At 44.0% G+C, this 14,470-nt stretch overlaps 1 protein-coding gene across 1 annotated transcript in view; it reads left to right on the forward strand.

Moving 5' to 3' along the window:
* CFAP97D2 (CFAP97 domain containing 2) overlaps positions 1-14,470 on the forward strand; it is an 81,436-nt gene that overhangs the window by 27,635 nt on the left and 39,331 nt on the right. Inside the window, exon 2 of the mRNA XM_077296564.1 lies at positions 984-1,064. Coding sequence (XP_077152679.1) covers positions 984-1,064 — 81 coding nt within the window. The remainder of the gene's footprint in view (positions 1-983; positions 1,065-14,470) is intronic.

Below are 14,470 nucleotides of genomic sequence, written 5' to 3' on the forward strand. Positions count from 1 at the left end.
CGATAGCAAATGTGTGTATTTTTATTGTTTATTTTTGTTTTTATATCATGCATTGTAATGCACCCCAGCTTGCAATGCATGAGACCTGTTATTACACAAGCAGTTTTCCTGTTTAACTCAGCCTGTGGCTACATGTAACAGGCAACCTTACATGGCACTCCAGGGGGTCATTGTTTGACCTCCAGGTGCAATGACAACCATCAACTCCCTGTGACTTTGTCATGGGATTGCCAATTGGGGTGAGCAGGAACCTACTCCCTTTAAGAATCTTCCAAATGTCATGATCGCTCTTGATTGTGGCATCTTGAGGGTTAAAGAGCCAGGGGTGGTGCTAGCACGGTCCCTGGCTCTCACTGCTGGAGCTCAGCTGTTAGCTGAGCTGAGCTCCTGCAGTGATTGCGATTGCGTGGGAGATGTTATTATTTCAGTACCTCCTGCATGATCATGCTGTGATCGGTCAATCAGATTGACTTACCAATCAGAGCCTGTCAGAGTGACAGTTTTAAAGCATAATGGATATAGCACGTCATGCTGCAGGAATTGACACCAGCTCGAGATGTGCTATGCCAGTCATTAGTCGTGAAAGGATTCATTTGCCTCCTTTTACTTATTTTTTTTAATTTGTGTTTGTTTATGTTCGCCAATGTGAGTGGGGTTTGAGGTTTCCAGATGTTTTTAGATGATTCATCAATTGAGAGCATTTAAAAGTCACAAAAGTTTTCTGCAAATGTATGCAAGTCCCTCCTGGAATCGTTTTAAGTATGCTTGGTATTTTTGCAATATTTATGCATTATGGGCGCCATTTTGAATAATGTGGTGCAAAAAATCATCACAAGCCAAGAAAGAAAAACTGTTAATTATTTCTTCTACTTGACCAGGAAACTTGACTTGAACAAGGTCATTTACTAAACTTGTGGCTTACATTTCACAATGCTTACTATACACTGGTGGCATTAATAATGATATATAATTGTACATTACAGGTACAGTCAGCTAAACCAATCGTAGATACTAACCATCCACAAACATATGTACATCTCAACCTAAAACTGAAGAAATTGAAGGTAAGGTGTAATTACATTCTATTTAATATGTAAAACTGGTATTACTATATGCAAATTGCCTCTTCTGAGAAAAAGAGGACTTAACTCTATAGCGCCACCTGTTGGAAGTGGTATTACTATAGGTACTCTGAATAGTTTTTTGGGCTACAGTGGTGATGTCACATTGATAGCACTGCAGCTAATCATCGATTTCAGCAGCTATTGTGGTCTATATCAACAGAACCGCTGAACTCAGTGACTGTCTGCTTCGCTGTTGATGTGTTGTCACCACTGAAGCCAAACAAAGGAGACCAGTGCAGTGGCACACGCAGCACTGGAACCTGGGAGGGAAACTCCGTTTTTTGGGGTTTTTTTTAAAGTAACTAAGCTTTTTGAAAAATATTTATCGATAGGGGACAACCCCTCGAAAGGGAATTTCTACTACTGCACAACCCCATCTTAAAGGGGGTGTCCTACCTTCAGCTGTATCATACATCAAGAGGAAGTGAGCAGCCAGTCGCATCTCTGACTTCCTTCTAATGTCTGATTCATATGAAGTGAAAGTGAAGACAACGCTGCCAAATTTACTGATTGAGATGGGTTGTTCGAGTAATGGATATCCCTATTAAGTTGGCATTTATACCTTGAGAAAGACACTGGCCTGTCGCAGAAACAAATTGGTATTAATAAAAAACATTTTGGAACCCCAAGGCTCTTTATTGCCGCAGCGTAGCCCGCCTAATAGTGCCAACATCCATTTTTCCCAACAAGTCACGTTACTCTCCGGGAACAGTGGTGTCAACATTGCAGGAAAGGTGCCGCTGAGTGAGGGGAGTGTACACAGTTTTTAATTTTTATTTAGGGTCCAGAATTGATGAAGCTGGGGATATCCACTAGATATCCACTTCTTTTGAAGAAAGACTGTTCCCTCTTTAAAATAAGGCCAGATCCTCTTAATTACTTAGCTCTTTCTATTTAATTATTTTTCTGACCTCAGCACCAGGAGTAGCTTAAAACCTCTTAACCCCATGTAAAATCTATGCCAGGGGCCCCACCTACCAGGTGCCTTTTATGTAGAAGAGGGGCCTTTGGGCTCAGTCAGGTGCCAGGGCCCTGATATGAGTGCCTCCTTCATACCACATTAGGTATACCCTTCTACTTCTATTATTCTGTATTAATAAAGTGAGTGAAGAAAGGCTGCAGTACAACTAACCACACAAGGTAGGAACAAAGCAGATAGGACCTGTCATTATGAACGTATGTCATTCTGTATATGAAAGGGTTACACTACCTTGCCAAAGTGGATACTACTTTAAACCAGAACCTCAGCACAAAGATGGTTGTTATCCTAATGTAACATCGGTTGTTGCTATGTAATGGCCTTTATTCACTGGAAATATTTGATGGGACTTTTTTTTTTTTAAAGAGCATTCAAATTCATTAATGCATAGCAACAAACTGTTACAATGCAGCTCCGTAGTAAATAATCCATGTATTCTCGTTTATTGAGTGTATCATATTAGTGCATGGCAAGTCTGGATTGCTGCACAGCAACAAAGCATTCAGAGATTGCATTTGTATTGTCATTCTGTAGCATGTTTAGTTTGTTTGTTTTTATTTCAGTTTCCAGAGAGTTACAAAATCTGTCAGATAGATAGACTAAGCGCTATAGATCAAGGTCTTAACAGGTACACGGATGCAACAGCACAAAGATTGAGGAGTCAGTGGTACTTAAGCCAACAACTATTTGTTTGATTAACACAAAGGGGTGCATGCGGCACAATATCAGGTGATAATGCAAACGGTGAAAATGAAACAAGTTATGTTACAAGGAGAATACTGCAATTCGGATAAACAAGATATTAAAACATTGCTACTTACACACTACCGTTCTATTATTACAATTAAACAGCTGTTATTGTCAGTGATGTCTTAGTTCTAATACCGTAACCTAATGGGCTTCAATGTCACCATCGGGCCCATCACCGTCGTAACTCTCTAGGCAACACCAGATGTAACACAGGCACTAAGAGGGCTCAACAATACCACCTGTTAGGCCACAACTCCCAGATTGATGAGTTACTTGGCACACCCATCCCGCTGGCCGCCTTCGTTCCCTGGAGAACGGCCCCGGTACTCACTTTGTATCATATGTCTACACTGGAAGTGACGACTCACACAAACGTCCCTCTGCTACTTCTCTCGGCCCTGACCCTGATCACTCAGCTTGTATCTTCCAGCTCCCGCCTGTGGTTCTTGTCACCCAACTCCGGTGTCCCAGTTCCTCACTCGGATCTGGTCTCTCTGTTCCTTCGCCCGGATCTGGACTCTCACTTCCTCCACTCGGATCTGGTCTCTCAGTTGCTTCACTCAGATCTGGTCTCTCAGTTCCTTTTCTAACTGGGATCTGGTCTCTAGGTTCCTTCACTTGGATCTGGTCTCTCGGTTCCTTCACTCGGATCTGGTCTCTTGGTTCCTTCACTAGAATCTGGTCTCTCGGTTCCTTTTGCTCAGGCCTGGCCACTCACAATGGCATCTATAAGCCAACTCCGCTGTTTCACTTATGTCATCTGCTACAGGTCCAGGCATCGGCTCCTTCCCTTGACTGCCCTCTTGGCCTTTTAGAATTATTAACTGCACCAGAGCTGTCAACTGACATTGTGTCTCCTCCGATCTCTTCCCCTGAGGAACCATTAAGTTTGTTTTGAAGTTCCTGCTTATGCAGCTGCTGCTACATTCTCTTGCCTTACCATATTTAACCAGTAGATGGTGGTGCCTGCTTGCCGACACCTCATTAGGCCTCACACTGTGGGAATCTCTCTTTTTCCACCTCCTTACAGAGGTTACGACAAATCACTACACGCAAAAAGGAAATAAAAAACAAAAATGAAAACCTAACTTCAATAACAGCTGTTGTGCTGGTAAAGCAAACATACTGTGATGTTAAATGATGCCAGAAAAAAGAAGAGATGTGTGAATTCATGGAAGCGCGGTAGCGCAAAACGGCCGTCGGCCATCTTCTTCTCACATTCTCCCTTGCTGAAGTTGTGCATGTCCCAATAAAGGACTGAAACTATAAGGAGCGGTGAGTGTGTAGCGCCCCCACCGCCGCAGGGCCGAGGGGTACCCGGTACCGGGCCTGTGAGTCTCTGCTCAGGGGTTGTCACGGCGGCTAGGCCCCGGTCCGTGACCCTGCCGTGGGGCGCACAGTAGTATATAGGTATGGAGTGTGATGATTATGGTGCAGTTGTGGGGTGCAGGTCGCGGTAAATAACGAGGACACCAGGTTGCAGTCTCTTTACCTCTTTACTGAAGATCTCTGGGTCCTCAGTCCGGAACACGGTTCACCAGGCTGCACAAGTCCGGCCGGTCCAATGGCACCTCCAGAGTTCTCCTCACAGGTGGAAATCTGTGCCTTCCCCCTAGCGCTATGTGTTGTGGTCCTCCCCTGCTGTGCTTACGGAAAGTCCCCACAACTGTTGTGTCTGTTTCTTAAGTTCCCTCACAACTCGATTAGATGATGTTCTGCTAATCCTCCGTCCCTCCCTGATGTTCTGGTTGGGACGGCACCCGTTTGACGGGTAGGCTCGGAGCTCTTCCGGGACCCTAGAGTCGCCCCTCTCCACAGGTTGCCCCCCAAGACTGCATAGGTGATATGTGTTAGACAGCCCGCCTTAGACTGACTGTCCTGCCGCTGTTTGGAGTATTGCTTGAAGCTGAATGTTATTCTACTCCCTCGGCGTTCCGGCCACCGGTAGTGCGCCTCAGTAGGATGTTGCTTCGGTCTTACAGCACGACTCCTACTGGTATTTCTCCTTTGCGTGATCTCGTTTCTCACTCAGCACAATCCATCTCTCTTCTAATCCTTTCTTGGGCACCGCCGCTACCCGGAGCAGGCACGGTCCCGTTACGTTCGTTCTTGTTGCCAAGCCTCTGTCAGGATCCCACCCCTGACAGAGACCCTACTGTATCTTCCCCTACAACACCCTCTGCCACAAGGTGTTGTCTGGTCCAACCCAGTCAGCTTTTTCCTCTAACTTCCTGCCTGACCCCCAGTTTACCCACTATGGTGGGGAGTGGCCTAATGAATAGAACCCTTAGCTCCCCCCGGAGGCCCGACTGTGAAATGTATTGGTGTCTGTGATACCTGGTCAGATGAACTCCTTCAGTGCCATCAGACGCACCATAGCTCCCCATAGTGGCGGAGCCACAGTACTGCAACGACCAGGACTCTGGGGCGCTGCAAGTGCGTTCCATTTTTTCTTTTCTGGACTATACTTGTGGCTTTTTGGAATATGCACCCGGGATTCCTCTCTCTTGGGCGTTCAATAGCTTGCAGCTCTATATGGCTCAAGGCGTGTTAGTCTGAACATTGCAGTGGTGTGGAAGTTTTGTTCTTTTCATTGGATTGTGAACTCATAAAAACCTAAATTTTATTGAAATTGTATTTAAAAATTGTTCACAAATAAAAACACCTATAAAACAAGAAATACCTCTGCAGGGACATCACAATCTGCCTATAAATAACATTTGCATGAATCAAGAGAAGAAAGGGTTATAACTCCATCAATGCATATTATAATATTATGCTACTGAATATGTTTAGGTTTGCCCTAATCTCCAAACTACCATAGTGGTCCAGAAGCCACATAATTAATTCCCCCATAAAGTCTATTTAGTTGTACAGTGGGTACGGAAAGTATTCAGACCCCTTTAAATTTTTCACTCTTTGTTTCATTGCAGCCATTTGGTAAATTTAAAAAAGTTGTTTTTTTTCTCATTAATGTACACTCTGCACCCCATCTTGACTGGAAAAAAAAACAGAAATGTAGTAATTTTTTAAAAATTATTAAAAAAGAAAAACTGAAATATCACATGATCATAAGTATTCAGACCCTTTGCTCAGTATTGAGTAGAAGCACTATTTTGAGCTAGTACAGCCATGAGTCTTCTTGGGAATGATGCAACAAGTTTTTCACACCTGGATTTGGGGATCCTCTGCCATTCTTCCTTGCAGATCCTCTCCAGTTCCATCAGGTTGGATGGTGAACGTTGGTGGACAGCCATTTTCAGGTCTCTACAGAGATGCTCAATTGGGTTTAGGTCAGGGCTCTGGCTGGGTCAGTCAAGAATGGTAACAGAGTTGTTCTGAAGCCACTCCTTTGTTATTTTAGCTGTGTGCTTAGGGTCATTGTCTTGTTGGAAGGTGAACCTTCAGCCTAGTCTGAGGCCCAGAGCACTCTGGAAGAGGTTTTCATCCAGGATATCTCTGTACTTGGCTGCATTCATGTTTCCTTCAATTACAACCAGTCATCCGGTCCCTGCAGCTGAAAAACACCCCCTAGCATGATGCTGCCACCACCATGTTTCATTGTTGGAATTGTATTGGGCAAGTGATGAGCAATGCCTGGTTTTCTTCACACATACCGCTTAGAATTATAACCAAAAAGGTCTATCTTTGTCTCATCAGACCAGAGAATCTTATTTCTCATCGTCTGGGAGTTCTTCATGTGTTTTTTTTTAGCAAACTCTATGCGGGCTTTCATATGTCTTGCACTGAGGAGAGGCTTGCATCTGGCCATTCTGCCATAAAGGCCTGACTGGTTGAGGGCTGCAGTGATAGTTGACTTTGTGGAACTTTCTCCCTTCTCCCTACTGCATCTCTGGAGCTCAGCCACAGTGATCTTGGGGTTCTTCTTTACCACTCCCACCAAGGCTCTTCTCCCGCAATTTCTCAGTTTGGCTGGACGGTCAGGTCTAGGAAGACTTCTGGTGGCCCCAAACTTCTTCCATTTAAGGATTATGGAGGCCACTGTGCTCTTAGGAACCTTGAGTACTGCAGACATTCTGTTGTAACCTTGGCCACATCTGTGCCTTGCCACAATTCTGTCTCTGAGCTTCTTGGCCAGTTCCTTTGACCTCATGATTCTCATTTGGTCTGACATGCACTGTGAGCTGTGAGGTCTTATATAGAAAGGTGTGTACCTTTCCAAATCAAGTCTTATCAGTTTAATTAAACACAGCTGGATGCCAATGAAGGTGCAGAAGCATCTCAAGGAGGATCACAAGGAAATGGACAGTATGTGACTTAAATATGAGTGTCTGAGCATAGTGTCTGAATACTTATGACCATGTGATATTTCAGGGTTTTTTTTATTAAATTTGCAAAAATGTCTACAGTTCTGTTTTTTCCAGTCAAGATGAGGTGCAGAGTGTACATTAATGTGAAAAAAGGAACTTTTTTGAATTTATCAAATGGCTACAGTGAAACAAAGAGTGAAAAATTTAAAGGGGTCTGAATACTTTCCGTACCCACTGTATATAAAGAGATTACCTGGACTCAGGGGGTTAACTGTCAATATGGGTATTTGCCAAATGTAGCAGCCTGATGTGTCCCTGTGCCCCAATGGGTGTTTTGCCTCACTTGCTTCTTCCTGGGGGTGAGTTTTGAAGTTCCTGCATATGCAATTGTTGCTACTTTCTCTTGCCTTACCATATTTAACCAGTAGATGGTGGTGCCTGCTTGCAGACAACCCATTAGGCCTCACACTGTGGGAATCTCTCATTTGTCCTTCTTACAGAGGTAATGACAAATCACTACACACAAAAAGGGACAAAATACAAAACCTAACTTCAGTAACAGCTCTTGTGCTGATGACAGTTAATGTCAATCCAAGTAATAGCAATTGGATAAAACTTAACCTTTAATTGGTTTGTATAAAATGGTACATATATTGGACTATAAAATAGACAAAGGACAAAACAACAAACCACCCTTGTGCTATGTGCAACCTACCAAACAGAACGGGGGAATAACAACAAAGACAATAAAGTTGACAGTGGTTGAGGGTCACGATATACAATGGCCCTTAATCCCTGGCTGGGGATATGTATTGATAACCAATACCCTTTAGTATATGAGGCTCCAAAATTTGGCCATACAATATTTCTTGGTATGGTATAAATATTCTGAGTATATATCCTGGAGGTGATACTGGCTATATGAAATGACCAATTGGTACCGTTACCACATGTATCACCGTAAACACCAAAGTTCCCCACTTATAGGTATGTAAAAAAACCACAATGCATATTAGCTCAGGGTATAAATAAGAACCTTATTGTGGGAACATGAGTAGATTACCCGCCAGGCATATATCATAACTGTAACACTGTCAACACGAAATAGCAGCAAGAACAAGAGGCTTATATGAGCAAATCATGACCTTAAACAATACCACTATGCTTGAAAAGATTTAGGACCATGCTGCCTCATGGACATATGCCACGAGCATCCCTTTGAGTCAAGGTAGTGAGGTCAATATGTTCCTGCACAGGACCCTATTACCAACGGGCCCTATATGTGCAGATGTGTGTGCAATACAACATATCCATATAACGGATAGATCTCACCCAAATGATGAAAAAAAGACGTTATTTATATAGGGTGAGCCAGCCTCCCTCCTACGTGGCGTCTCCCGACGCGTTTCGTCCATGCGGACTCATCAGGGGAGTTTGAAGACCTAAAGTTGCCGCTTTACAGATCTCCCCGCTACTGTGGTTTAAAAAGCCATAAGCACGGAGGCGCGCCAGAGAGACTCCGCCCCCAGCGTGTGACGCGTCTCCTGTGCTCTGCAAGGTACTTCCGGTATGCCGAGAATAGTTCACGGACCGTGCCGCGCTGAATGTCATGGAGAGGGAACGATCACGCCCCCCCCCCCCATGTGATGCGCCATCCGACTCAGTAACTATTTCGGTTCTGTACCTACATGTAATAAAGATAGCACCGTAATGATAGCTATTAAGAACTGCGTCTGCGCCGTCATGTATATATGATAGGCATAGCCACCAGGCACGGCACAATAAAGGAAGGACAGTTAATTTTCATAATGTCCTATCCACCCATCAATATGGTACAGTGTTCACCTCACCATAGCAACAACACCATGCGGTGGAATAACGGACAGATGCTTAAATGAAGACATAAATGGAGACATAATCGACGTTGTCATTATTGCAGGCAAAGGCCTAATGAGGAAGGACGAGGGAAATGAGGACACAAATGGCAACATAGATTCAACGTTGTCACCATTACAGGCAACAAGCCTGATGGAAAAGGAGGAGAGAGAAATATGTGAGAAATTGCTCACAATCCAATGAGTGAGGACATAATTTATATGCCCTTAGTTTATGGAAAATAATGATATTTATACAAGAAAAATAAAAATAAAAATAAATATACAAAATGTGGAGAGTGCAGGACACCACTGACACCCCGCATGGGGTAGAAGAGATGAAGGAAGGCTCCCTATTATGTCCCTACAACCTATCCGCTGTACTTCTGTACCCTACCTAACGCGGAGGTTGGCACCCTCAGAGACCCTGCGCAAATGGAGCCCCCACTCGACGTAGGCTATCCCTATCTAACTGTCCCTATTGTCCCTACATTGGTACAGATAGGGAGGAAATGACCAAAGTTTGTTTGAAATGAAATCAATATGAGATGTAAGGAATTATTATTTGAATATTTTGCATAGCATTTTTTAATGGGATGGTACATAGACACACCTAAGGAGTATTAATATCACTTGACTCCTACCTAACGCGGGGGTTGGCACCCTAGGACCTTACGCCATGGCGCCCCCACTCAACGGTGGCTATCCCTGCCTACTTTGCCTAAGAGCCAAGATGCCAACAAATACAGGTAGGAGAAAACAAAAAAGGGGAATATAAAGGATAGCCAGTGAATGAGTCAGTTGAGATAAAATTTTATAGAAAGCAGCTATAGGGCTGTAGCTCATTCAGTCCTAAAGGTTGGACAGTCTTTAAATTAAAGATCCACCTGCTTTCCTTTTGAAGAATTTGTTTATCCCAATCACCCCCCCTCACAGATGGTAGAATTCTGTCTATCCCAACAAAGGTGATTTTTTTGGGGTTACCTTGATGTACGGTATTCATGTGGGTTGCCACTGGGGTCTCCCTCTTATTTTCGATGTCTCGAAGATGCTCCCTCACTCTCCTTCGAAATTCCCTCTTGGTTTTCCCCACATACTCCAACCCACATTCACAATTCGCTTTGTAGATTATGCCCTTGGTGCGGCAATTGATGAAATGCAGAATGGAGTAAGAAGTGCCAGTAACATTACTGGTGAATTTTTTCGTGGTTGTTATGGATGAACAGGCTTTACAGTTGCCACATTTAAAACAGCCTTTTGCATGTTGCAGATGTTGACCTATGTTGCCCTTTGGGTCATAATGGCTGTGAACCAGTCTGTCGCCCAGAGATCTTCCTTTTCTGTAGGTAATTTGGGGGTATGAGGTGATTTGTCCCCTAATATCTCTGTCCATCAAAAGGACCGGCCAGTGTTTTTGAAATATATCACGAATGTCCTTTGCTCCATTACTATATCTAGTTATAAATCGGATAGTTGTCTCAGTTTCTGTCTCTGATCTAGGTATCAATAGATCTTTCCTCTCTCTTGTCAGCGTCTCCTTATAAGCTTTTTTCAGCACCCCCTCGGGGTAACCCCTATCCAAGAACCTGCCTCGCAGGTCTCTGGCTTGTTCATGGAACAGTCCATCATTAGAGCAATTCCTCCGAATTCTCAAATACTGTCCCTTGGGGATCCCTCTCTTCAAGGGGGCAGGGTGATTACTTTCCCATCGCAAGAGGGAGTTAGTAGCCGTTTCCTTTCTATGAGTTTTTGTGGAAATTGTCCCACTATCATCCCTTTCTATACAGATGTCCAAAAACGCCAACTTCGTGGGACTTGCCTCATGTGTGAAATGTAAGCCTATATCGTTCACATTTAGGCCCTCAACAAAGTTCCCAAAATCAATAATACTCCCTCTCCAGATGACCAGTACATCATCTATATACCTTAGCCAAAGTATTATCCTGTCATCTGGAACAGAGGAGTAGTCCTCAAAAACGACTGTTTCCTCCCACCAGCCCAGGAGCAAATTTGCGTACGATGGCGCACAAGGGCTGCCCATCGCAGTGCCCCTGAGCTGGTGGAAGTACTTCTGATCAAATAAAAACACATTCTTGGTGAGACAAAACTCTAAGGCCCTTAGAACAAATCTGTTGTGTTTGTCATATTGTATCCCCCTAGTTCTGAGGTAATGGTTCACAGCCAGAAGACCCTTTTCATGGGGAATGGAGGAGTATAATGCTTCCACATCTATACTGGCTAATATCATATCATCTTCGAGACAGACCCCATCTAGTTTACTTAGGAGGTCAGTGGTGTCCCGCACATGGGAATTTAAAGCAATTACGAAGGGCTTGAGTATTTTATCTACATACATCCCCAATCTTTCTGTGAGGCTATTATTGCCTGAAACTATAGGCCTCCCCTTGAGGGGAGTAGTCCCTTTGTGTATTTTGGGGAGACAGTAGAAAGTGGGGATAGTAGGGGAGTTTTTAGGTATTAGAAAATCTCTCTCCTCCTTCCCCCTACAATAGGGACAGTTAGATAGGGATAGCCTACGTCGAGTGGGGGCGCCATTTGCGCAGGGTCTCTGAGGGTGCCAACCTCCGCGTTAGGTAGGGTACAGAAGTACAGCGGATAGGTTGTAGGGACATAATAGGGAGCCTTCCTTCATCTCTTCTACCCCATGCGGGGTGTCAGTGGTGTCCTGCACTCTCCACATTTTGTATATTTATTTTTATTTTTATTTTTCTTGTATAAATATCATTATTTTCCATAAACTAAGGGCATATAAATTATGTCCTCACTCATTGGATTGTGAGCAATTTCTCACATATTTCTCTCTCCTCCTTTTCCATCAGGCTTGTTGCCTGTAATGGTGACAACGTTGAATCTATGTTGCCATTTGTGTCCTCATTTCCCTCGTCCTTCCTCATTAGGCCTTTGCCTGCAATAATGACAACGTCGATTATGTCTCCATTTATGTCTTCATTTAAGCATCTGTCCGTTATTCCACCGCATGGTGTTGTTGCTATGGTGAGGTGAACACTGTACCATATTGATGGGTGGATAGGACATTATGAAAATTAACTGTCCTTCCTTTATTGTGCCGTGCCTGGTGGCTATGCCTATCATATATACATGACGGCGCAGACGCAGTTCTTAATAGCTATCATTACGGTGCTATCTTTATTACATGTAGGTACAGAACCGAAATAGTTACTGAGTCGGATGGCGCATCACATGGGGGGGGGGGGCGTGATCGTTCCCTCTCCATGACATTCAGCGCGGCACGGTCCGTGAACTATTCTCGGCATACCGGAAGTACCTTGCAGAGCACAGGAGACGCGTCACACGCTGGGGGCGGAGTCTCTCTGGCGCGCCTCCGTGCTTATGGCTTTTTAAACCACAGTAGCGGGGAGATCTGTAAAGCGGCAACTTTAGGTCTTCAAACTCCCCTGATGAGTCCGCATGGACGAAACGCGTCGGGAGACGCCACGTAGGAGGGAGGCTGGCTCACCCTATATAAATAACGTCTTTTTTTCATCATTTGGGTGAGATCTATCCGTTATATGGATATGTTGTATTGCACACACATCTGCACATATAGGGCCCGTTGGTAATAGGGTCCTGTGCAGGAACATATTGACCTCACTACCTTGACTCAAAGGGATGCTCGTGGCATATGTCCATGAGGCAGCATGGTCCTAAATCTTTTCAAGCATAGTGGTATTGTTTAAGGTCATGATTTGCTCATATAAGCCTCTTGTTCTTGCTGCTATTTCGTGTTGACAGTGTTACAGTTATGATATATGCCTGGCGGGTAATCTACTCATGTTCCCACAATAAGGTTCTTATTTATACCCTGAGCTAATATGCATTGTGGTTTTTTTACATACCTATAAGTGGGGAACTTTGGTGTTTACGGTGATACATGTGGTAACGGTACCAATTGGTCATTTCATATAGCCAGTATCACCTCCAGGATATATACTCAGAATATTTATACCATACCAAGAAATATTGTATGGCCAAATTTTGGAGCCTCATATACTAAAGGGTATTGGTTATCAATACATATCCCCAGCCAGGGATTAAGGGCCATTGTATATCGTGACCCTCAACCACTGTCAACTTTATTGTCTTTGTTGTTATTCCCCCGTTCTGTTTGGTAGGTTGCACATAGCACAAGGGTGGTTTGTTGTTTTGTCCTTTGTCTATTTTATAGTCCAATATATGTACCATTTTATACAAACCAATTAAAGGTTAAGTTTTATCCAATTGCTATTACTTATATTTCTATTTGGATCAGTACCCAGCTTTATATATAATGTCAATCCACCTTGTACATATAATACTCAAGACAATAAAGCTCAGAAATTATGTGGATGAACACAGTGCCCAGAGAATACTGTTCCTTAAAACAGTTAAGGAACCTGTCAGCCAATCCTGGCAATCCAATCCATTAGACACCGGCTCCATTATTGCTGCAATGTACGTTCCACTCTAAAACGCTGCAATGTTTCAGAGAAAACATACCTTAAAACGGCAGCCACGAATGATGCAACTAAGATGACTAGTACAAAGTCTTTTGGGGACCTATCTCTTGGGCTTGTCATCCTAGAGGCATTGTCTCTCCAACCACCAATTTAAGGTATGTTTTATCTCAAACGCAGAGGCAATTCAGAGTGAAACATACATTGCAACAGTAGCGGAGCCAGTCTCTGATTCATGCTTCCCGTGGTTTGGGTAGCATGAATCAGCTAACAAATTCACTTTTACAAAGCTTATCATAACTAAAGAATAACCACTTGATGATGACCCTAAATGCTTTAATTACAGTTTTTACCTTCGACTCTTTTGGACGAAATGATATAGGAAGCAGGAAAATCTTTATCTCAGAATGAAGCCACCAGACCAGCTGATTTAACTTTCAAAAATCTGCTGTCTGTCACACTAGTAACTTGCACGCCTTCTCAGCGCTGTCCTGCTTACTACGTTCACCGCTTTGATAAAGTAAATCGCAAGCATCCTGCACGGTGTTGGGCTGTGAGCACAACCCCCATCTGTGGACGTCGGGCACTCAGACCATCCTCATGGAGTCGGTTTCTAACCATTTGTGCAGACACATGCACATTTGTGGCCTGCTGGAGGTCATTTTGCAGGGCTCTGGCAGTGCTCCTCAGGTTCTTCCTTGCACAAAAGCTGAGGTAGTGGTCCTGCTGCTGGGTTGTTGCCCTCCTACGACCCCCTCCACATCTCCTGGTGTACTGGCCTGTCTCCTGGTAGTGCCTCCAGCCTCTGGACACTACACTGACAGACACAGCAAACCTTCTTGCCACAGCTCGCATTGATGTACCATCCTGGATGAGCTGCACTACCTGAGCCACTTGTGTGGGTTGTAGAGTCCGTCTCATGCTACCATGAGTGTGAAAGCACAACCAACATTCAAAAGTGACCAAAACATCAGCCAGAAAGCACTGGTACTGAGAT

The sequence above is a fragment of the Ranitomeya variabilis genome, chromosome 3, assembly GCF_051348905.1.
Source record: "Ranitomeya variabilis isolate aRanVar5 chromosome 3, aRanVar5.hap1, whole genome shotgun sequence".
NCBI lineage: Eukaryota > Metazoa > Chordata > Amphibia > Anura > Dendrobatidae > Ranitomeya > Ranitomeya variabilis.